The 24348-nt window shown below is 47.9% G+C and overlaps 1 protein-coding gene across 1 annotated transcript in view; it reads right to left on the reverse strand.

Annotated features, from left to right (window-relative positions):
- Window positions 1-24348, reverse strand: part of NINL (ninein like) — a 92562-nt gene that overhangs the window by 57264 nt on the left and 10950 nt on the right. Inside the window, exons 3-12 of the mRNA XM_039225375.1 lie at window positions 22733-22911; window positions 20660-20726; window positions 17129-17319; window positions 16259-16411; window positions 13510-13680; window positions 9637-9773; window positions 8078-8218; window positions 3075-3249; window positions 1909-2019; window positions 1218-1298 (exon numbers count right to left, since the gene is read on the reverse strand). Of these exons, the coding sequence (XP_039081306.1) occupies window positions 1218-1298; window positions 1909-2019; window positions 3075-3249; window positions 8078-8218; window positions 9637-9773; window positions 13510-13680; window positions 16259-16411; window positions 17129-17319; window positions 20660-20726; window positions 22733-22911 (1406 nt within the window). The remainder of the gene's footprint in view (window positions 1-1217; window positions 1299-1908; window positions 2020-3074; window positions 3250-8077; window positions 8219-9636; window positions 9774-13509; window positions 13681-16258; window positions 16412-17128; window positions 17320-20659; window positions 20727-22732; window positions 22912-24348) is intronic.

The following is a 24348-nucleotide window of genomic DNA, read 5'->3' on the forward strand; positions in this document are numbered from 1 at the left end:
TCAAGAAGTCAAATTTCAAGAACCAAAAGTGAAATGAGTAACAGAGTCTCGTGACAGAAAGATTCATTTATGGGTGTTTGAAAGATTCAGTGCCCTAAAGTAACGTATTAACTGATGGTTAGTTACAGGCTCTAAGTCCAGGCAACAAGCTTAAAGGGAGGGATGAAACACATCTGACTGCAATCCCACTTGCACAACAGACCCCAACACATGCCAGTAGGAGGTTCAGGAGGGGGTGACACAGCTGACAAACAGGATTTCAGGAGGGTACCCTGACATCAGGGTTTGGAGCAGAGAAAAGAGCAAAGGGAGGAAGCAGTGGGTCATGTCTCACTCCAGAACAGCACAGGCTCACCTTTATCTTCTGGTGTTGCCAAAGCAACATGAAGCAGGAACAAAGTCAATTTTGTCTTTAATTTGGAGGGAGACCATTAAGAAGTAAATAGACCCTTAATAACAAACAATAATGTTTTATCTGTTGGGGTCCTGGATAATTTTAAGAGTGTAACAGGGTTGTGATACGTTTCACTGACACTGTTCACCACCTATGCTTTGCTTTGCAGCGTCTCTAACTGAATGGATGGCCCTTGGTAGGTTTGGCTACCTGCATGTGCCCTGGAAACACTGAGGGGAGCTTCAGAACTGGTGCCCGTCTATGAACTTTGGCCAGCCTGTGTGGGTCTGAGCATGGGCACCACCCAGACAAGTCGGGTCACCTCTCCTTGAGGAATATGAAACTTGGGAGGATCCATCAGTAGAACACAGGCTGAGATCACAGGCTCCACCTGCTCTGCTCATACATAGATGCTCCTGCTGACCCATACTTCATGTGGAGGCCAGGAATGTGGCCTCCCATAAATGAAAGGCCACTCCTAGGCAGCAGGGTAAAGTATGAGGCCTATACACTGTGATGTGAAACAGTCAGACCCTGACAACCCACACCACCCACCCATCTCATGGGCTCTAACAGCTCACTCTTAGCAAGCACAGCCAGGAACAAGCACAGATGCACAGCCTTCTGGCACTAGGAGATCTCTGGAGGGCCAAGCTTTCAGAACCTTCCCCAGTACCAGTGCCCTTGCTCTAAAGTGGGCTGGATGGTGCAGGCAGGGGTGCATGAGGGCTCCATGCACCAAAGACAAAAGCAATGTCGCCAGTGCAAGACAAAGTAAATGTGATGGCTAGTGATGGCAAAGGGGGCCTGGTTCAGCACGTACCCGGCACTTGAGCTCGTACTCCTTTAGGATCTCTGCAAACCGTTCCTCCTGAGCCAGAAGCTCTGTGCTCTGTGGCTCCAGCTGAAAGTCAGACCCACACAGGAAAATGACAGATAGGAACTCAGGCCAGGTAGAATGTGTGCTGTCACCCCATCATGCTTCACCCAATAGGCTCAGCATCTCCAGGTATAGCCTTCCATCCCTCCACTTCCTCCCTCCCCTTGTTTCAAAGATCTCAAGGCAGAAGGATGTTCTGAATTTATGGAAGGTGGTCATACTCTCAACTGGAGTCTGAGGTGCATTCCTACCTCAGCTGCCTAGGATGCCCTCTGCCTGGACCTCTCCATGCAGTACCTCCCCTCTCCTCCTTCTCCCAAAGTGATGGGCAGGGCCAGATGGAGGGCCTCATGGTGGGCATGGAGCTCTCCTCCCTGCCCCTCACCACTGAGAACCCATCACTGGGGTTTGTGCATATGGTGCTGGCGAGCCCTGGCTCTGTCACTAAAAGATCAGCACCCCTACACTGGCATGAAGAGGAAGAAAACAGAAGAAAGGTCAATCTGATGATTTTTCTCTCCATTCTAGAATATTAGTAAGAAAAAACTGAATTCAGTCACCTGTGGATTCTTTTTCAAGTCCTGACAGTTTTTACCCAGTAACCAGAGACTCAAAAATCAGCAAAAGGACTTGCCTTGTCCTTCAACACAAATTCCAGGTCATTCTGCAATTTCAAGACCAGCTTCTCTGATTCTGAAAGCTTTTCCACAACTTCAATAATCTCCTTCTGTAATCGACTGTTTTCCTACAAGACAAAAACGAGCAGTTTGCTGGGCTTCAGGAGTGGAAGAGAGCTGTCAGCAGCTTATCTCCCCTCTGCATCAAAAACTTATTCCCAGCAGCACTCACAATCAGGGAAGAAACCTGAAAATGCAGGTGCTCACTGCCTATAGGAGTCCTAGGAGGCTGTTCTGGGGACCAAGCCCATAGACCCCTCACCAGTGCTTGTCCCTTTCCTCACCGCTCTTACTTCTCCCGCCCCAAGTGCTCAAGGCCATGAATAACACAAGTGGCTGGGGGGCAATCCTTTCTGAGCTGTTTTCTAAATAAGGGATTTGAAACTGCACAGTTATAGCTCAGAGGTCTAGCAGGGAGGAAGGCAGTGTCCACAAACACAGGAAACCAGTGAGAGGAGTAGTAAGGACACGGTGTGGGCAAGGCTCAGCTTCTGCGCCAGGGAGACAGAGATCAGGCAGATGTGGAAAGAATCTGCAGGTTCTGAGTTAGGAAAGGAGGAAGAAGGCAGGAGCAGAGGAGGGACCAGGGGACACCTCACTGGATGGAATCAAATGCAGGGTGGCTGTGGATCGCAAGACACTCACCAAAGCCCAGAAAACCTCCTCTGCTTCAGACCACAAACCCAGGACTCCAGCAGAGTGGGCTTTAGGGTTTAGTCTTTTGATGACTCCACAGTCTCCAGGGGGCACAGCAAAGCTGGCTGCTGCCGCTGACCCTCCATGACCACTGTCCCCCTGACCCAGAGCAGAGAGTAAGAACCCCTCAGGTCTCAACCTGTCCTGGTGCCCCGACAACCAGAGAGAAGGAAGGAGTAATGCCTCTCATTCCAAGCCAAGATGCTTTCTGCTTTGGCTGAGAAATGTGCTATCTCTGTGGCTGCAGCAAATGTTCCTTAGCGGGAAATCGCAGGCACTTCCCTCCCACCGAAATATAATAAGGTCACTAGGAGGTAGTCAGTCCCTGACTAAGAAAATGTGAGGTGTGGGAGGACTGACCCCCCGGGCAACCTCATTTCTGTCTTTCCAGGCAGAATGTCCTGGGGAGACATGGCTCCCCACTTACCTTCAGGGCCAGAGTCAGCTTCTCACGTAGGTTGGCCTCCTCACCCCGCAGACGCTCCAGGTCCTTCTCCAGCACAGCCCTCTGCCTGCAGGTCTGCTCCCAGAACAGCTCACGATCCCTCTCCACCTCAGACCGCAGGAGGCTCAGTCTTTCCCGGTACCCCCGCTCCAGGTGTCTGTACAGCACACACGGAATATGTCATGTTGGGTCCCAAGGAGCACCACCTAGGCCCACGTTGACACCCCCCGCCCCCACCCGAGGGACATCTCCCAGGCAACATGGCCTTTCTTCCCTGGAACCTTTCAACCCACACATCACTTGGCTACACTGTTTGGAACTCCACTGTTCCTGCTGAAAGAAGGGGTCACTGAACCTCAGCTAAGCTGCACATGCTGTAAGGGCAGGGGCCTTGCTTTAAATCCTGCCCTACCCTGGGACTGGTGGTGGATGCCCCCAATCCCAGGGCTGGGGGAGGTGACGAGGGAAGCAAGCAGATCCCTGGACCCTCTGGAGTGAGCTAGTGAATGCTCTCTGGAGGTAGACCTCTCTGATGCCCTTGGCCTCTCAGCTGCCTTCCACACCACAGTAGCCATCAAATGCCTTGGATAACCAAATGTGCACAAAAGTAAGCTTCTTGTGAAGGACACAGGCAACATAAAACCTGCGGAGAGTGAATCCCAAAGCAATCAGAGGACAAGGTCAGAGGCATTTTCCCCCTCAGTTTCTGCCTTACTCTTTTTTTTTTTTTTTTTTACAAATAGTTTATTGTCAAATTAGTTTCCACACAACACCCAGTGCTCATCCCCACAAGTGTCCTCCTCCATGCCCATCCCTCCTCCCCCCACATCCATCAGTCCTCAGTTTTTGTCAGCATTCAAGAGTCTCTCATGGTTTGCCTCTCTCCCTTTCCCCCCCCATTTCCGCCCTTCTTCTCCCCCTTGGTCCTCTGTTAAGTTCCTCCTAATGCCTTACTCTTTTTTAAGAACCAGTTCTATCAGCAGAAAAACTGCCAAATCTTAGTTTTATCACTGAAGCAGCTGCTGAGCAGGATCTCTCAAACCAGGTCTCTCTAGACTGATGATGAGCAAAACTCATACTTCAGCAGAGGGCTAGGCAATGTTAGTAATTAAGAAGAGAACACTGGGGGCTTGTCCTCCAGCCCCTCCAGGCAGTCTGGACTTTGAATCTCATCCCAAAACTTTAAGGAAAGAACACCCAGAGGGAAAGGAGGTGGAGAAAGGGAAGCTGTTACTTAGGGGGAAACAATAAGATCAATCTAGCTAATGTAACACTCCATAGACATTTGAGGTAGTTTTAAAAATACTTATTTGACCATACCACTCCACTCTTTAAAAACTTGTGAAATATCCAACAAAAGGAAAATGGATAAATAAAATATGGTAGACCCAAAAACAGGATGCTCTGTGGCCAACACAAAAGCATATATGATACAATACCATTTTGTACATAATTATGTACGTGGGAAAAAGAAGTGAATAAAATGGCCTTGTATTAGTTTGGGAAAATGTGTAATGATGTGAATTCACCATTACAGTATCATGCAGAGTAGTTCCACTGCCCTAAAAATCTTCTGTTCTACTCCTCCCTCTCTTCCCCCAATTTAAGCCTAGCACATTGTGACTGAAGCAAATCAATTTTCCATTACTCAAATTGATCATCTAAGATCAATTTACATTTAGCTCTTGTACACAATTCTCGAAAAAAGAGTTTTCTCCCTCCAGTAACACTAACCAAGGGTTGGGAGGCTGCAGTACGGGCTGTCAGCAGAGGAAGGTTGTGTGGGAGTCAGACTACTCTAGAGTCTAGAGAGGCCCCCATAGGCCCCTCCCATCTCAGGGTCCTGGTGAGGCTTCCATTCAAGATCTCATGGCACCAGATCAGTCTCACTCCTGCTCAGGTGGGATCCCAAGCTTCCAAAGTCAGTGGTGAGTCTAACAACAGATCCACATTGTTAGAAGAGCCATGAGGAGGGAGGGGGAGGCACTGAGAAAGGAAAAAATGTGCTAGCAACTGCTCTGTTGGCTTCTTCCAAGGTTCCTTCAGTTCTTAATTTTTAGTAATGGTCTCACTCTGTGGAAACTTATGCTGACCTCACACCCTATTTTGTTAAGTTAGGGAACTAAGAAGACTGTGTCAGGTGAGCAAAATCATACATCTGTAGCTACAAGAACCAACACTTTGAACATTCTAATTCCACCCACAAGAACATGCTCAGCAAGAAGGGGTGAGCGGGGGACGCTTTTGGCTGGATGCTGCAAGGGAATCAGATGAACAGAGATGGTCAATTGCTGACAAGAGACAAAATGCAGTTATTTCCAAACTAAATGCTCCTTTGTGATAAACACCACTCATGTTCCACACTGAGATAAGGGAGGCTCAGCACGGCCACAGTCAGTGCATCCACATAGAAGTCAAGGTGTCCGTGGCTGGTCTCCCCACCCTGGTCTCCCCACCCTGGCCTCCTCAGCTCTACCAACAACACCTTACAGTGAGACCATGTTTATTTATTTTTCTCAGGTTTGACTGGAAGTATTTTTGAAAATTTGGTGAAAGAATCTTTAATGTTTTGGTTTCCTAAACATCCCATTATCCTCAGAGAGTCTTTTGTGCAGGAGTGTTGGAAGTGAGTGTGCGTGTGTGCACACTTGTACACACACACACATGCACTCCCTCACACTCATGCCCCTTGACACCATCTCTTGCATACTCCTTCTCCACACCAGGCAGAGGCAGGTGTAGACATCCACTGGTGGGCAGACAAGGATCTCAGCCTGCTGCATTCGGCCTTCCCCAGCTACCCCCAGGAAGGAAAGGGTGATTCCAAAGGCCTGTAGACTCAGATGTGGGGCTCTGCTCTATGCACAGTCTGTTTCTCCACAGACCAGGAGTAACAGCCAGAACTCTCCCTTGGATCCCCGAGTACAAGGGTCCTGTGGGAAGGTAGGCCGATGGGGCTCAGGTGCTGACCTAAGATGGCAGTATGTGACTCTATGTGACCCCAGCCTGGGAAGGTGATGAGCTCTCTATCTTGCAAGTGTTCCTCCTGCGTAATGGTCTGTTCTCACACTCCTAATACATGGCAGACCAGGGCCTCATGCTCTTTTATCTCGGGGACAGTGTACAACAAAGAGAGAGGAGACTTGGCTTCAAATTTTGGGCCCCACTGGTTGCGTGATTATGGGCAAGCTATTGACTACTGCAAGCTTCAGTTTCTTTAGCTGAAAAATGGGGCTAAAACGGCCTATTTCGGGTAACCATGGCTGGTAACTCAGGTGACACTTGGCATACAACAGTAACACCACAATAATAACAGCAGTTTCATATAGGCTGGAAGCTCCTTCCTGAAGGGCTGACCAGCTCCTCAACCCCCAGACCTCTGGCTGCACAGTGAAAGCACACCCCATCTTTAGTGAAGATGAACTGGAATGGGCTCTTGGGCTTCAACCCCACTGTTCAGTTGCCACGAAACCCCCCCATCTGCTGTGACTGCCCTGCAGGTCTGTAGACCTCCAGGAAAGCTGGCTGCATCCCAGGATACCTCCAATCCTTCCTAGTGTGAGCCATGAGGCCCGGGGGTGAGGGCTTTGTAAATGTGACTGTGGTAGTCCCCAGGCAAGGCAGGAGCAACCGTTTCTAGAGATGCTGATCAGAAGCCTCCAATAATGCAGATGGGATCAGGTAAAGGTCCTTGTGAAGGCCCTTATGCTGCCCAGCCAGGGCCATGTATAAGTAGGTTCATATACATCACGCTATAACACCCACACGTACACTGCTGATAGGGCTGGTGTAAGAAGTGTTACCTTCAAATGCCACAACCACACAAGACAGGGAGAGGCAACATCTCAGAGGTGCAGGAATGAGATGGCTTGCCACATAAGTTATTACTTCTCTTTCTCCTACATTTTGCGGAGGCCCATGCTCCACTAACCCACAGGCATGAGATGTACCTGGTGGCTGCATGCACCAGGGCCTGTAAGAGCTCCAACACAGACCCGCGCCCTCCTGTGCAGAGGATGGTCTGTCACCATTCCCATTTCACAGATGAGGAACCTCAAGGATTCTCTCCTTCCAGGATCACAGAAAGGGCTGGTTGAGGAAGAATGAGGAGTGGAGGCTGACAGCTCTTCTGTGCCTCAACCACCAGCACTGCTGAAAGTTGAGTGTACCACACCGGTTTTTCTGCAGCACACACTCTTTGCTATCCTTGAGGGAATCCCTCCAGGTGACAAAAGCTTTGAGAAAGTGAATAACCAGCTGAGCACTGCCAGGGATGCCTAGCATAGACTGTATCCCAAAGTGGGGTGAAAATCTCCTCTTTGCCTGCCTCAGTTTGGGAGATCCTCAGAGGCTGGATTTCCTCACATTTTGGTTAAAAAAACCAGAGAGTGGGTTTTGTGTCCATAAAAGAGGTCAGAAATCCTTTCCTCTGGTCTGTCTAGCAACCAGGCTTACTGATGGAGTAGTCCGCTCACTAGGGGTCTGTTGAACCTATTATAACTTACAATACCTGAAGTCAGGTTTTGGGGTCTGGGCTTCTACCATATTAAGTGCCTTCAACAGGCTCTAAAACCATTTACCAGCCTTCTCTCAAAAACTTCATCCATGTCACTAGCCACAGGTACTCACAGAAAACATAGTTTGGGTGGGACAGACCCTATAAGTAAAGAAGAGGATAAGAATTTTCCCTCCAGCCAAAAGGCACACATAGCTGGATGCCCCTGCACCATGACACCACATCATAAAGAGCAAGACTACTTTTTTAAATGTACCCATCTTCTTTCAAGGAAGGACATCCCCAGAGGTGCACCTTCTAGATTTCTCCTGGCTCAGGTGAGAAGGACCTCAGCTCCACCACGTTCATGAACATGGCCTCAGCTAATGGCAGCCTCACATCCACCACCCACCCTTGGCCAGAGCTGGGAATCACCACCCAGCTGCTGAGGAGCCACAGCTCTGTGCTTGGTTATGACCGCGAGACTTACTGGATCTTCTTCTCTGTGAGCTGCTCTAGGGCAGAGTGACAGTCATCCATCTCTTGCACAAACTCCAGGTTTCTCTTCTCAGCTTTTTCCAGGTCCTGCCTCGCCTTGTCTCGTTCCCTTGCCATCTGCTCCACTTGCCCCCTGCCACAGGAAGGAGACAGGGTCAGAGGGGGATACCTGCTCTGGGCTCGACAAGCCCTGTGTCTCCAGGAATGATAGAAGGGGCTGTATTAACGGGGTGCTGAGCACAGGCATGCTCTGACCTCATTGCTACCACTAACCATCTCCTAAAAGTGGTTTCCAGAATTACTATACTTATTTTACAGATGCACATACTGAGAGAGAGGTTAAATGACTTACCAAGGAAGGTTTCTAGAAGGTTTCTGAACCAAGGAAGTCTGAGCCTAGAGCCTTACGTTGTGCAACACCTCCAGATGGCCCAGAACAGATGAGAATTTATCCATGTCACCCTCTTATCTCCTCTCCCAGGGATCCCCAAGTAGCTAATCTGGGACTGGACACATCATGGAGAGAAGGCTGGCATTCATCACCCTGCCTGCTCACACCCTGACACCTGCAGCCAGGCATCTGGGTGAGTCACTCAGAGCAGAATATGATTTTTGTGTGTAGCTCTCACTCTTTCTAGTCACCACAGTCTCCACACGAGGCTCTGCACTCACCCCTGGCACTTGCTATTCGGTGACCGTTTATCCCCCTGAAGGAACACAGAGCTTTTCTCCCTCTACTCTCCCAAGGCACAGTCTCTAGTCCTATTCTCAGAGCTGCCTGAGGTCAGAAAGCTCATCTGTCAGCATGTAATTGGATGCAATCTTCAGGATGGAAATCATGATTTCTTCCCTGCATCTGTGGAACATCAATAAACACAAACACAATCTTTATGCCAATCTGCTGAGCAGATGGATGGCCTGAACCCTCAGCTAATCGAAAGCTGAACCCAACTAAAATGGAATGCATTCTCAGGCCCCCTGTCATTTTGTTCTTGGTGAACATATTGAGGAACACTCCGTTCTCCTCTCCTGCCAGCCGTCCCAGACAGGACCCCTCTGCCTGCTCTTGGAACACACTCCACTAACTGGTTTCTGTCTGCACCCAAGAGCTCCAGTGTCAGCAAGATGAGTGTCAGGTTCAAATTCCCCCTTTGGAATCTTGCTAAAAGGGACTGATGGAGGACCTCAACATCAGCTTCTAAGCTTCTCACCAAGTGTGAAGGCAGGCTGGTGACTCTGAAATTCTGTAGTTGTTAAAGCCCTAGCAGCAGCTACCACACAGGCCACTGGGCCCTCAGGCCCCTCAGACCCCACAGGAGGATGCCACTTGAGGCACAGGGAGCCCTCTTCTGTACTCATGACTTAACTCTTGCCCTGTCCCACTAAGAGTGCCCACTAAAGGACAGCCTGTGGGAAAGGTGTGTCAAGTCCCCTGCCCCCTGGGACTGTCTTGGGATGGACAAGGGCAGGGTGCCCATTTCCATGAACTCCCCTCCAGGCAACCCGGCCAGCTGTACCCCCACAATCTCCCCGACCGCACTGGGCTCTTACTGGCGGAAGCTCAGCTCCTGGCGGTAGCAGGCCAAGGCTGCCTGCTGAGTGGCACCACCAACCATCATGAGCTCGTTCTCAAGGGCCCAGGTCAGCTCCAAAAGGTCCACCTTCTCATCCATACTGAAGTCAAGACTCTGGAAATAGCAAAGCCCATTGGTCAGGAAAGGATGTGTGGTTCCACCAAATACTTCCTGGCTTTCCTAAGAACAGGCCAGGCCCAGATACACATTGTCCTGGTTGGCAGCACCTGCCAACTTTTCTTTTGGTAAAGCCTCTGCCCTGCCCCCATCCATGTTACTCTGGTCTCCCCTCCCCCATAGTCCCTGTCAAGGCTAAGTTCTCCCCTCACCCCTCATCAGGGTGGATATGACCCAGGCTGGACAGAGACCCTCTTCTTGAAGAAGTAACTGACACAGAAGCAGAGGACATCATGGGGACTAATAGGAGGCCGGTGGAGAGGCCTTTCTCCATGAAATAAGTTGCTGTATGGGCCCTATTGGCCTTGGAAGCTGCATGAAGAGAAATGAGCTGAGCCCAACACCACCAAGATGCAAGCAGAGGACTGATGGAAGAGAGGCCTGACGACACCTCTGGGCACCTTCTACCAAGTGCCTGCTCATGTGAGCCCATAACATCCTCTCTCCTTTAGACATTTTGAGTTGAGTTTTTATCATTTCAAACTAATAGAATCTCTATGAAGTATATGTATGGGTGGGTAGTTTTATTGGTAGGAAAATGATCTAATAGAGAGATGAGCCATGGCCTAGTGGAGTAGGGAGCATTCTTTCCTCTCAAGATATTGAAAATAAGAGAATAAAACCATTTACATTAAATGTATTGTACTACTACAATAATAATATTAAATCATATCCATATGCCCCTCTGCTCAAGTGACAATAACTAACACTTGATACATTTGCTTTTTTAGTATTGTTATTTAGTGCTTCCTTCTATGATGTCAAAAAATTAGTTATGCCCACATCTAGAGGCAGGCACAACGTCAGAGACGCAGAGAAGGAGCCACAGCATTCCCAGTCACACAAGGAAATGAGGCATGCTCCCCTTTTTAACTTATAAAAGTTAAAAATCAGACTTTCCACTGCTCCCCCACTTCCCAGAGTGCTTCTGAAGAGAACTGACATCAGGGTAAAGCATATGAATAACTAGGAAACTCTAGCTGTTATTCCACAAGTAAAGACGTCCCAGCCATCATGTCACCAGAGGGCACAGACATGACATGTCATAGCAGTTGCTTCCCTGCCAAGAAGAAAGGAGTCATCAAAAATTACATGGCAAGGGTGGGAACCAGCCTCTAAGACAGCCCCATGCCCCTCGCCTTTTGGCACCCAAGCCCAGATACTCCCGTCCCAGGCCAATATGTGTCAGACATAGGACACTGAGGAAGTGACAGTGTATGACTTCCAAAGCTGGGGTATGGAAGACACATGGCTCCTCCTCACTCTTAGATGGCGCTCACAGGAAGCTGCCTAGTTGTGAGGCATAGGAAGGGGCCAGGTGCAATGAATGGAGGCCTCCTGCCACTGCAAGTTATCAATCTGCCAACTTGGGAGTGGTGGTCCAGCCCCGCTGGTGTTCACAAGACTGAGCACTGGCTGACATCTGACCAATCTCGGGGGAGACCTTGGCTAGAGCCACCCACTACATAGCTCCCAAATTCCTGACCTGCTCAAGACAAGAATAGTCCTTGTGTTTTAAGGTGTAATTTAGTGGTAATTTGTTGAGGAAGGAAAAATAACCATTCCCAGGTCTCCTCCCAGAGCACTTTCAAGGGCCTGGGTAAGAAGCTCCCTGAAATGCCAGGGGTTTTGAGAAGCTGGGTGTGTGATGCCAGCATGTCCAGGCTGAGGGCTGGCCCAGTTGGTGCTTCCTTCTCAAGAGAAAGGTCTTTCTTTTTCAGGGATGGTGTGCTTGGTTCTCTTGATGGGGCCAGTGGCCTGCGGTCTTGACCACCAGTGTCACAGGTAAGCAGTTCTGAGAGTGTCACAGGCAGGAAGGGCCTGACTTGGCATGCCAGGACACCCAGACAGCCTGCCCCACTCACTGGTGCTCCCTCCATGGCTATGTGTGCTCAGGCAGCCACCTCATCTGTCACGTGAGACAGAAACACTTTCTAGGCTGAGTAAGGAGTAAACAATGTCACAGGTCCTTGCTTGGTGCCAAGTGCTGAGAGTTCAGTAAACACCAATGCCTTCAACAAAATGGAAGCAAATCCTAAATGCAACTGGTAAATTACAAATTACTAAAGAAATGCAAATATTCTCTGACAACAGGAAAGCAATAAAAAGGGTAAATTATGAAGTATCAGAGGCAAATTCGAGACTCACCAGGTTATAATGGCAGACAGCCCACCTCCAAATGACAGGAAATCACTAACACAGTTTCAGGGAGAAGCTCAAAACTGTGAATCCCTTTGCCCTTTGCCCTCCCAGGGGGCCAATCCAGTGACAAGGGCTTAGCCTCCAGCTTTCCCAAGAGCCAGCTGCCCAGTGCTGGCCTTGCTGTCCAGGCTCTGCCCAGGCTGCTGGGTGGCCACATTCAGCAACGGCTAGGCCCAAAAGGGACTTGCCCAAGGTGTCGGGAGGACTATCCTAAAGGTTGTTACTGGGCTCTTCTATGAACTATTAGTTTGTAGTAAGAAGGACATTTTGAGAGGCAATATAAAAAAACCTACCAAGAGTTAAAATGTGTAACTTCAGGAATCTAGCCTACCAAGAAATATCAACATAGGAACAGGAGAATATATGTACATTTTAATGCCAAGATTTAGAACAGAAAAAAAATCTACATGTCCAACAAGAGGAAAAAGGTGACCTAAATTAATAAGATATACTGTATACCAATTTTGCAAAAAAATTTTTAGAGCTGGAATGTTCAAATATATATTCCTTTTCTGTGCTGGGGAAAAGCTCTGCAGAAACTTCCACTAAGCCATGAGGTGTTGCTACTCTTATAGAACGGGAGCAAAAGGGGGCAAGCTTTATTACTTTATGATTTTCTGTACAGTTGACAATTTTTTTTTTACAACACAAAGTGAAATTTGGAAATGAAGATCAGCAGTCAGAGTACCACACACACTTTTCCCCAGCGCTCTTTTCTTATCCTTGTCCAGCCCCTGTGCACACATGACTTGGCTGCCACAGAGCAAGCTCCTTCCAAACCCCAATGGTCTGGCCCTGTTTTCCTGGGGGAGGTTGGACTGGCCCCCAGAAGACGCCTGACAGTCTTGTGGGCCAGCCCCACGAAGAGCATGCAGGAACTTGGAAGGAGGCAACAGGGCAGTACACCTCTACACCCAACCTGGTGGAGGAGTGGGTCTGGGCAAGCAAGGGCTATGGAGGAAGAAGAGCTTGGCCAGCCAGGGAGCAGCTCTGGGAGGAATTTGGGTTTACTATATGGAGCTAGTCTTGCACAAAATGGAAAAGCTCAGGCTAGTGGGACAGTGACATTCAGTAAGACGTCTCTACCACAAGGAAGGAAATTTCCTCCCCTTGTCTGGGACAGACCTCCCTCGTCCAGGTAAGCAGAACATCTCCAAGGCTGACAATGCACTGAGGGAAATGTCTAAGATACCAAAACCTACCTTCAAATGGATTTGTTTCAGATTTGTTTTCTCTGCCTATTTATTTTTAAGTTAAAATTTCCTGTATATTAATAGCAAAAAAATAAAGAGGAAAGTGATTCTAACAAGCCTTTCCTACACTGGGTTCCCCACATAGAGCACAGGCCCTGTGTGTCTGTGGGATTCTCTGTCCAGCCTCATCTGTAGAGCAAAGGGCCCCAAGGTCCCCTGCCGGCCCCACACTGCCTAGATGTTTCCTCCAGGGCAGCCATGTATGACCAGTTCCAGACCTGTAAGATTTCCCTGCCATTCTGAATCCCCTCCTGGGCCCACAGCATGATAAGCTGCTCAGGAAAGGCAAAGCCGGTGCCATCGTCAATACTGCACAAGAGGCGCAGGCCTGAGCACATGGACACCAGGGATGACGTCGTGGCAGTCTGGCAGCCGCCGTCCTCCAAGACCTGTGTGCAGAGAAAGTGAAGGTGCCTGTGAGCACTTGTGTCTCCTGTTTGTTTTTAATCTTTTCCAACCTCAGTAGCCTGTGTTCGACCTTTTACTGTCTCATTGAAGCCTGTTAAGAACAGCTCACACAGTGACAATTAGCTCTGTCTCCCAGACTAGTAAACAAAGGCATGGCACTATCATACTGTGTGCCTAAGACTGCACAGCTCTGCAAGTGGCAAAGTGGGGATTTGAACCCAGAGCTCTGGACACCCAGCCTATTGCCTTCTCTAAGACTCTGGTGCCTGCTTTTCTAATGTCTAACTGAGGCCTGGCCCAAAAAACATATCCCAACACCCGTGTGGCCTGACATGTCAGCAAGAGTTTCTTAGTGGGAGGCATGACATGGTTTTAACCTCTCTCCCCCAAACCAGTACTGGTGTGCACCAGCCTCACAAAGTCAAAGAAGGTCATGCCAATGCTCAGAAATCTAGCCTGTGGAAAGAAACCCAAGACAATCCTGAAAGAAGAGGCCCAAACAAAGTCACATATCTCCTCAGGCCTCAGAAACACATCTCATAGCTGACAGAATTAAAGAGTTTTAAGAGGAAGGGGAAGAAATCTCTTGGCCAGAAAGCTGACCTGTTAGGCTTAGGGGCTATGAGAATCCATCGAGTAAGACTGCTTTCTGCCCCAGGCTGGCATTCTCTTCAGAACCATCATTTGCTGTCTGGGGCTATAGGAATAAGGAAAAACAGCCCCCTTCTTCTGGCCACTAGGGCTCCCACCACACCCCTAGGAACCCCCTCCTTGTTGGCCTCCTCTTAACTCCCCTCAAAGGAGTCTCTGCTATTCCCGAACATTCCAGGCTTTTCTCATTGCCTGAAACACTTTCCCCCAATGCTTCCATGGTTAGAAACTTTCCAGGGCTCCACTCTGATGCCCGCTCCCAGCCCAGCACCTCCCCTCCTGGCACTCACTACCTCATCAGGTACTCACAGGCCCATGTTCTTTCATCTATTCTCAGCCATATCCCTCTCTCTTCATAAACACTTAGGAACTGGGTGCTCACTAAGTTGTGCTAGGTACTTTATAGCCCTACAAAGTAGGCATTTGACCCCATTTACAAAAGGAGAGAGGACAGCTCAAGAATGGTCAGAAATGTAGCCATGGCCACAGTGGAGAAGCTCAGATACCCAAATGCACCCAGATCACCCTTGTCTCCCTCCCAACCGCTTCCTTTGTGAGGACTGTGAGCTTGGGGACAGGCATATCATGGTGTAGCAGGAGAAGGTGGGGGCTGGGTCACATACCTCAGGGCCCAGCACCACCATGCCACGCCAGAGTACAGACACACAGGATGCAACATCCTCTATGTATGGCTGTGTTGGCTCAGGGCACTTCTTGGGCAGTCAGGTGTTCCTTGAGCACCTGCCTCTGACTAGAGGTGGGTCCTCCTGGCCTCATTCCTGCACTCCATGGCTCAGAGCCCTGTCCAGTTGTGTCTCCTCAATGGGACATAGGAACAAGGGCAGCTCCACCACAGAGGAGGCACCCTCCCTCCACTGGCTCCAAGCATGACTTGGTGGAACTTCATTGTGGCTTCTGACCTTACATGGCCTGACACTTTCCTTTAACACTCCTAGTTTCTTCTCTGTCCATTCTCATCAGGTTCCAATTAAAAAAACAGGACTCTCAGATTATACCCAGTGCAGCAGAGAACATTACTTATCCTGCACTGCCACCTACAAACTACAGGATCAGCCACATCAGCAGAGAAGCATTGGCAAGAATCCTCCCAGAGAACCATGCCCTGCGATGGAAGAGGGAGGTTCTCCTACCCTGGGGTGGGGAGAACCCAAATATTAAGCCAACGGTCACTAAACAAGATCACAACTTAAATATCTGCCTAATGGAGAGCCTGGGTGGTTCAGTCGGTTAAGCGTCTGACTTCGGCTCAGGTCATGATCTCATGGTTCGTGGGTTAGACCCCGCATCAGGCTCTGTGCTGACAGCTAGCTCAGAGCCTGGAGCCTGTTTCAGATTCAGTATCTCCCTCTCTCTCTGAAATAAATAAAACACTAAAAAAAATTAAATAACTTTCTAAAATCTACTCTTCTCCATCTTCAGAGACCTGGTATTTATATGAGAGAGAAAATTCAGGAACACGGGATGGGAAGAGTACAGGGAAACGAGTACCTGGTAGCTACTCCTAGGGAAGGTACAGAATGCTCTCACTGTACCACAATGGGGAGGAGAGAGGGAGATGGAAGGTACACTGAGAGAGGCTTCTTGAGGAGACAATCGAGGAACTGCCATGTAATCCTCATAAAACCCCTAAGAGGTAGGCACCATTTTACAGATGAAGACCCTGAGGCTCAGAGAAGGCAAGTAACTCACTCAGGGACAAACAGCTAGGGAGGGGCAATGCCAGATTAGCAGAAGACCTATGTGGTTCTAGAATCTAAATCACATGGCCTCCCACTCACACACTTGTATGTGTACATATCCCCACCAACTCCCAGGTCTGTGAAGACGCTGAAGGTCAGAGTGACAGCAGCTGCTCCTGTGATTCAAGGCTTAATCATCCCATTTTACCTGGTAATGAGACCAGGACATGCACGGTTTGATGGGAGTGGAAGACTCTGGAAGTGAAGTGGGCCCATGATTGAATAGACCAAGCTGGAATTCCTCAAGACTCACTCTGCCGTCTCCATCTTGATCCAGTTTGTTAAACAGGTCCTCCAGTTCCTAAACAAAAGCCACCACACCTGTGCTGAGGCCCCACCCACAAACAGCTGCATGCCAGTCACCACCACCCAGGCCTTCCAGGGACCGTCTGCTTGTCCTTTCCAAACTCAAACTTTCTGGGACACACCTAATGTCCCTCGGCTCTGTCTTGTGACATCTATACAAGTTTCCACCCTACTGTGAATGGGCGCCACCTGCACTTCCTAATTCCATAAATACCCATTCAGAATCTACTGTACAAGGAATTTGCTGGATGACAGGAAGAAGACATACATACAGAGGGCACCCTCGGCCCCCAGCAATTCAGGGAGCATCAAGGACAGCAGGGCTAAGGGGGACTTTAGCAAGGAGGTGCTTCCCCATCACATCAACACTGCCCACCTCCATCCCCTTGGCCCTGCAAGGGAGTGTAGCCTGCCTCAGAGGGCATAACATCTGGGCTGGGCAGTAGAACTGGGAAATGCAGGAAGGTGAAAGGGCACTCTGGGCAGAGGAAGGGTTATGAATGAAGGTGCTCAGAAGCTGGCTCAGGGCCATGTCTGACCTGTGTGGGTGCAGACCTCAGCAGCAGCACTGGGAGTTACCAGAGGAGTTCAGACCACAAAGTGGTTCAACCACATCAATGTCTGAGGGGTGAAGAAACTCTCCAGACCCAACACCAACCTGACTACCGCAAAGCAGCTGTCCTTGAGTGTGGTCCACCTCAGATCCTCTCACCTCCTTCTCCAGTCCCTGGAGTCCGATGCTCTGACAGACTACAGCCAACTCCTGCTCGTTGAGGTGGCCACTACTGCCAACACCCAGCTCTTCCCAGATGTCTTGAACCCGGCTCTGAGGGGTGTCCAAGGAGAGGCTGCAGGGCTTCTGGAGGCATGTGAAGACCTCGGAACCCCAACCTGGTAGCTGGCCTAAAGCAGGGAGAGTGAGAGGTAAACCTGGCACTCCCGGTGGAAGCACTTGTGGGAAATATACCAATGCTGGCAACTGACTCTGAAATCAGATGGGCAGATGGACACACTTGAGTAGCAAAGCATCACAGGTGGAATCTAGGTGATGAGTACATGGCCATTCGCAATACGATTCTTTCACTTTCATTCTATATATCCAAATTTTCATAATAAAATGTAGGTGGGGGTGGGAGGAATCTCTGGTCCATGTGGGGAAAGCTTTTTCTCAAAGGAACCTCCTAAAGTCAGACCACTGGAAGAGGGCTGCATTATTTGTATTTACAAAACAAAACAAAGCAAAACAACCTAGTTTTTAAAAAATCAATTTCTAGAAACTGAGGATTCTGAGCTTTGCCAGAGAAACAACTTATGGAATAGACAGACGTTGGGGATGCCCATGAGAAGCCATCATGGATGAGCCATGCTTCAAGCCAGAAATCCCCTCCATAGTCAGTCCACACCACCCAGCCTGACACAGAGAGAGGCAGCTTAGACTTCCCATGACTAGAGTTCCCTGTCAGCAGCTTGGGTAGATGGGCCACCTTGACATTAATTACTTTGATAACCCAACTAAGAATAAGAGAAGTCACTTTTCCTGAGGAAAGCCAGCCCTGTGTGCTCATGAAAAGCATTGTTTTGGGTTGAGGAAAATGCCTTAAAATTTTTTTTAATGTTTATTTTTGAGAGAGAGAGAACAGGGAAGGAGAAAAGAGACAGGGAGACACAGAATCTGAAGCAGGCTCTGAGCTGTCAGCACAGAGCCTGACGTGGGACTTGAACTCACAAACTGCAAGACCATGACCTGAGCCAAAGGCAGATGTTTAACCGATGGAGCCACTCAGGCACCCTGGAAAATGCCTTTTTGGAGATCCCTTCTAGCTTAAAGTGTCTGAAATTTGTAAAAAAACCATAAAAGCACCTATGATACTAGGGTTTATTTCTTAGGAATAGCAGAGGAGATAAATAAATCCTCTGAGTTCTGATGTGAGTTTCATGCACTACTGTCAGTACTAACCCAGTGGAACTGCAGGCGGAGAGACCCAAAATTCCACCACACACTACCTTCCCCAAGAGCCTTTCATTTCCTGCCACAGATTTACACTTTGAAACCAAGATGGTTAGGAAGTGATCACTTGGCTGCTCTTCCTGATATATGTGCTTTGTACAGCAGCCCAGGTGGGTGCTCAGGTCAGTTCCCCTGATATCCACTGAGTTAAACACTGAACAATGGCCCTCATCCTTGAGGACCATATCTAGAGTATGCTCAGTTCCAACTGTTAACTTTTTACTGCAGCAGAAATTCAAAAAGTCAACTGTGGTCTGCCTCTCCAAGTCAAGTTTCTGCATTTTCTGCTCTGTGTGGGAGGCATATTTAAAGCATCCCCAGACCCACATGTGGGCACAGTGCTATCTTATGTACACCTGCTCCTGCCTTCCAGTTGCCCCCGCAAGGCTCCTGAGGACCATATCTGCTATTTTATCTGGAGCGCAGACACAGAGCCAATGGCAGTTGCCAAGACTGCACACAGCCAGGAAGGGCATGCACCCAGGCATGGCACATTAAGAGAGGAGTGCAAAGAACAGACACTCAGATCAATGGAACAGAATAGAAAACCCAGAAATGGACCCACAAACATATGGCCAACTAATCTTTGACAAAGTAGGAAAGACTATCCAATGGAATAAAGACAGCCTCTTCAGCAAATGGTGCTGGGAAAACCAGACAGCAACATGCAGAAAAATGAACCTGGACCACTTTCTTACACTGTACACAAAAATAAACTCAAAATGGATGAAAGACCTAAACATATGACAGGAAGCCATCAAAATCCTAGAGGAGAAATAAAGCAAAAACATCTTTGAGCTCAACCACAGCAACTTCTTACTCAACATATCTCTAAAGGCAAGGGAAACAGCAAAAATGAACTACTGGGACCTCATCAAAATAAAAAGCTTATGCACAGCAAAGGAAACAATCAGCAAAACTAAAAGGCAACTGACAGAATGGGAGAAGATATTTGCAAATGACATATCAGATAATGGGTTAGTATCCAAAATCTATAAAGAACTTATCAAACTTAACACCCAAAAAACAAATAATCCAGTGAAGAAATGGGCAAATGACATGAATAGACATTTCTCCAAAGACATCCAGATGGCTAACAGACACATGAAACGATGTTCAACATCACTCATCATCAGGGAAATACAAATCAAAACCACAATGAGATACCACCTCACATCATCAGAATGGCTAACATTAACAACTCAGGCAACAACAGATGTTGGCGGGGATGCAGAGAAAAGGATCTCTTTTGCACTGCTGGTGGGAATGCAAACGGGTGCAGCCACTCTGGAAAACAGTACAGAGGTTCCTCAAAGAATTAAAAATAGAACTACCTACAATCCAGCAACTGCACTGCTAGGTATTTATCCAAGGCATACACATATGCTGTTTTGAAGGGGTACATGCACCCCAATGTTTATAGCAGCACTATCAACAACAGCCAAAGTATGGAAAGAGCCCAAATGTCCATCAGTAGATGAATGGATAAAATAGATGTGGTATATATATATGATAGACTATTACTTGGCAATGAAAAAGAATGAAATCTTGCCATTTGCAACTACACGGATGGAACTAGAGGGTATTATGCTAAGTGAAATTAGTCAGAGAAAGACAAATATGATATGACTTCACTCATATGAGGACTTTAAGATACAAAACAAATGAACATAAGGGAAGAGCAGCAAAAATAATATGAAAACAGGGAGGGGGAAAAAACATAAGAGACTCTTAAATATAGAGAACAAACAGAGGGTGACTAGAGGGGTTGTGGGAGAGGGGGTTGGGCTAAATGGGTAAGCGGCATTAAGGAATCTACTCCAGAATCACTGTTGTACTATATGCTAATTAATTTGGATGTAAATTTAAAAAATAAATTAAATAAAAATTAAAAAAAAAAAAAAAGGAAAGGAGTGCAAGAGGCCTGGGACTCCAAGGCCATGCCTGCTATCTGGGGTCACACTGGTCCTCACAGACTGTGAGACGTGGCCCAACCATCCTGCTCCCTTGGCCAGGAGCCTCTGTCCAAGGGTCTGACCTCAGGGGATACTGAGTACCAAGTGACCACCTCCAGCTGGGACCACCTCTGGAGAAGGTGACCACCAGATATAGCACCCACTCTGCATCCTTCCCAGAAAATTAACACGTCTGGCTCACTGACCAACAAGCCATCTCCTTGAACTTCAAAGCACTAGTCAAAGATAGGGAACATCAACCATGAGTATATGGCTTTACCTTGTGCTTCAAACAACTCCTTCTGAGGTTCTTTAGCACTTTCAGCTTCTTCGTCTGACTTGAGACTCTGTGGACAAACAAAGAGAAGGATATATTTTAGGGCCAGGTAGGGACTGAGGAAGAGGACCAACAGCTGGTGAGATGCAGCTCCTCGGGCAAAACCCCACACCTGCAAGTAGCCTTTGCACCCAGGCTGTGAGCCACTGGCACAGAACAGCTCCTTTTCATAGACCAAGTGCTACAATGTAGATACAGGGACACATGAGGCTCCTCATCATAAACCAAAAGTCATCAGTACTTAACACTAAAAACACAAACAAGCACTTGTACCCTAACAGTAAAGAAAAATGCTCCCCAAACCAACACCTCCTTGTGGCGCTGGCTTCAAACACCAGCACTGGAGAAGAATGGCTGTAGAGAATGGTCAATCTTCCACCATATGACATTATCTTGACTCAAGCTTGATGGTCCTCACCTCTCTGCACCCTGTCCCTTATCATCCAGATCAGTTCAGCACACAGTTGGAGGGAGAGTAGTTCTCTCTGTCCCTCCAGAAGCTCCAGGGACAGCATGATACATAGCAAGAACTGACTCCTCAGTGCTCTTTGCAAGCTGTACCTTGAAGGGAGCAGGCCATCAAGAAACACTTGACTCAAGTACAAACCTCATGTTTTTGTGGCTGAGTTGGCTGACTACAAAGTCAAAGTCTGCTTCTGACAGGTGTTATGCATCCCACATCTGATTCTGAAAGGAATGCCAAGTTGACCAAGACTTAGCACCCTTCATGCCAGCACTGAAATGAGAGTGGAGTCTGGGAGCAGGTGGTATGTCCCATTTTTCTAATGCATTCAGCCCAACCAACAACCATAAAAACAGCATTCCTCCATGTTCTAGTTCCAGGGATCAAAGATGGTTTTAATAAGCAGAACAGTATAATGGAGATAGAGCAGACTCCTTAGACCTCCATCCCTGCAGACCAAAGTTAAAGAGGATAAAATAGTGAATGTCTGGGATTTGTTGGTATTACCTAGGCATAGCATGTCCCTGAGCAAATGGACTCTAGGATTTAAACAGATATGTTTGCCTCAACAAATGTTGAACATATAATCAAAGTAATGTGAGGGTATTATTGAAGATAAGTCCCAATAAAGCCCCTTCTGATGAAATGGACATCACAGAGAGTAGAAACCAGGAACTTCTGGAATTCTTGACAATAAATCTAAGGAGTCCACAGTTAACTTGAAAGTTATAGATCTGCCCCATGGATAGTTCCTGACATGAAGGCTATGAGGCTCCAGCAGTCCATTTTCTGAGTTGTCTTGGCAGCAGTAAACAACTCAGGGACATGGGGGGCTAGAATCAATCCTCAAAGCCCTGGGAGGTCTCTGGCACATCTTTGAGAAACTGTTAAGTGGTATATTCTTAGTATATTTTAAGTGTTCGAGGCAGGTGGGACCATGGGCCTATTGGCACTTCCAAATTCCTAACCTTACAGGGGCACCAGAAAGGCATCTTCCTTTCTTTTCTCACTCTTATGAAACCATAAAAACCCTCCTTCTCACAGTGGTGGGGGAAAGCTGGGGATAAGCAGGAGAGGGAAAGAAACAAGTGATTTTTTAGCACGAATTCTTCACTGCTCTAATGTCTCAAAGGAGTATGCTCACTGGCCAGAATTTCCCTGCAGACAGATGCAGGGATACTTTAACAATTCTTTTTTTTTTTTTTTTTTTTTAAGTGTATTTATTTATTTTGAGAGAGAGACAGAGAATGAGCGGGGGAAGGGCAGAGAGAGAGAGGCAGACTCCACATTCATAATGCAGCCCAACAAGGGGCTGGATCTCATGAACTGTGAGATCATGACCTGAACCAAAATCAAGAGTCATTCGCTTAACCAGTTAGGCCACCTAGGCACCCCAGACTTTAAAACAAAATGTCATCCCCAAACTGTACCCTTGCTTCTGGCAGCTTGAGATGCCCAGGAGTGCCCACCTGCCCTCACATCCTCTTGTAGCCATGTCACAATGACTAAATGAAATGGTGGTCTGGAGTGAGGAAGGGAGGAACTTGACCCACCTCCACACTTTCCAGAGATGCATCACGGTGGAGCTGGCCTCTCCCAGTGGCCCCGGTCTGCTGTTCTGTTAAACATTTGGTTCCAGTTGCAGAGCCACACGGCTCAGGTTCAGGGTGGCTCCAGCGACCATACCATTTAGAGCCGCTCACATACTTTGGTGGGACAGCACGCGAGGCAGCTGGAAAGAAAATATGAGATTTGAGGTGGGGGGCCAGGAGTGAGTGGTCTGTGCACACTGCAGCAACACATTTCAAGATGCAGAGTGCAGCTCGCATAGAAGCACACAGAAATGTCTGGGAGAACACAGACAGCAGTTAATAGTGGTCAATTTATTCCTCAGGCAGGGAACTGAGACACCCAGGCTGGGAGATGGGGACTTTCTACTCTAAACTCTATGTGCTATTTGAATTTTTCCAGCATTTTGCTTTTGTATGTAGTAAAAGACTACTACTAATACAAAAAGACTTTTTGTTTATATAGTAAGAGACTAACACTAATAGCTTTTCATACAAAGAAAAAAAACCCTCCAATATTCCAGCAATATACTGTTCTAGAGACCAGAAGGTCACTTCCTATCCTGTTCACTTCAGGACCCTATCTAGACAGGACTGTCAGGATGCTGTGGGCATAGACCTCAGACACAGCCAAGGGAGGCTCAAACTCTGCAGGTCTAAAGTCTGGGGCAAAGGGAGGCATGGCTTTTAATGTGGGATTCATGAGAATCTCTTAAACCCTAACACCCCCTGTATTTCCTTCTTCCCTCCTTACCTGTTCACATTTGTACAGAGCAGCTAGGACCTCTCAGGCAGAGAAGAAATGACACTGACTCTGTGTGGAATCTGGGTGAGTAAGAGACAGACTTGGAGAGGGTATGATGAGCAGTGGCCAGGACACGACATAGGTTCAGAAAAAGCAACCAGAATGGGCCAATTGGAGAGAAAAGCATAGGATTCAATGAAGTAAGGCCAGGCCAGGAAAACTGAGCATTTCACTGAGAGGTGTCATGCTCCTTTAAGTCAAATGCCACATCATTCTTTTCTTCCATCCCCTTGAATTTAACCCCTGACCCCTGACCTTGAGGTCACATCAGAGGAAGGGGTTGGATCCAGCCTGGCCAACTGAAAGCAAACTGATGCCAGTGACAGACAGATACTGGGAACAAGGGAACAGTTTTAGGGAGGAAGATGCCAGGTTCCACGTGGGATATTCAGACTATGAAGTGAAAGCATGACATTTAAGATAGATGACAATATGCAGGGTGACTATACCATTTCTCACCTCACTGGAATATTTGGAGGTAATCGTAAATTATACCAATCACCCTGGGACAACAGGCATGTGATGTACTGAAGAGGAGGGCAAAGTGTCAAAGCCAGCAGAGAGAAAAACAGGAGTGAGCAAACCCAGCAGTGTTCAGAAGGGGCAAACTACAAACATGGAGAAAGACTCCCTCCAGAGAGCTGCCAAAACGAGAGTCAGTGAATTCAAGCTTTTGCATATGAACATCGTTTCTGGTTACAGAGAGGCTGTGGGCTGGCTAATGTGGGTGGGAGAAGAATCTACCTTCCACCTTCAGTGAGTATAGGGAGAGGGAAAGTCGTATCAGGCAGAAAAT

Source organism: Hyaena hyaena, unplaced genomic scaffold (assembly GCF_003009895.1).
Source record: "Hyaena hyaena isolate Hyena2069 unplaced genomic scaffold, ASM300989v1 scaffold_2105, whole genome shotgun sequence".
NCBI classification, from domain to species: domain Eukaryota; kingdom Metazoa; phylum Chordata; class Mammalia; order Carnivora; family Hyaenidae; genus Hyaena; species Hyaena hyaena.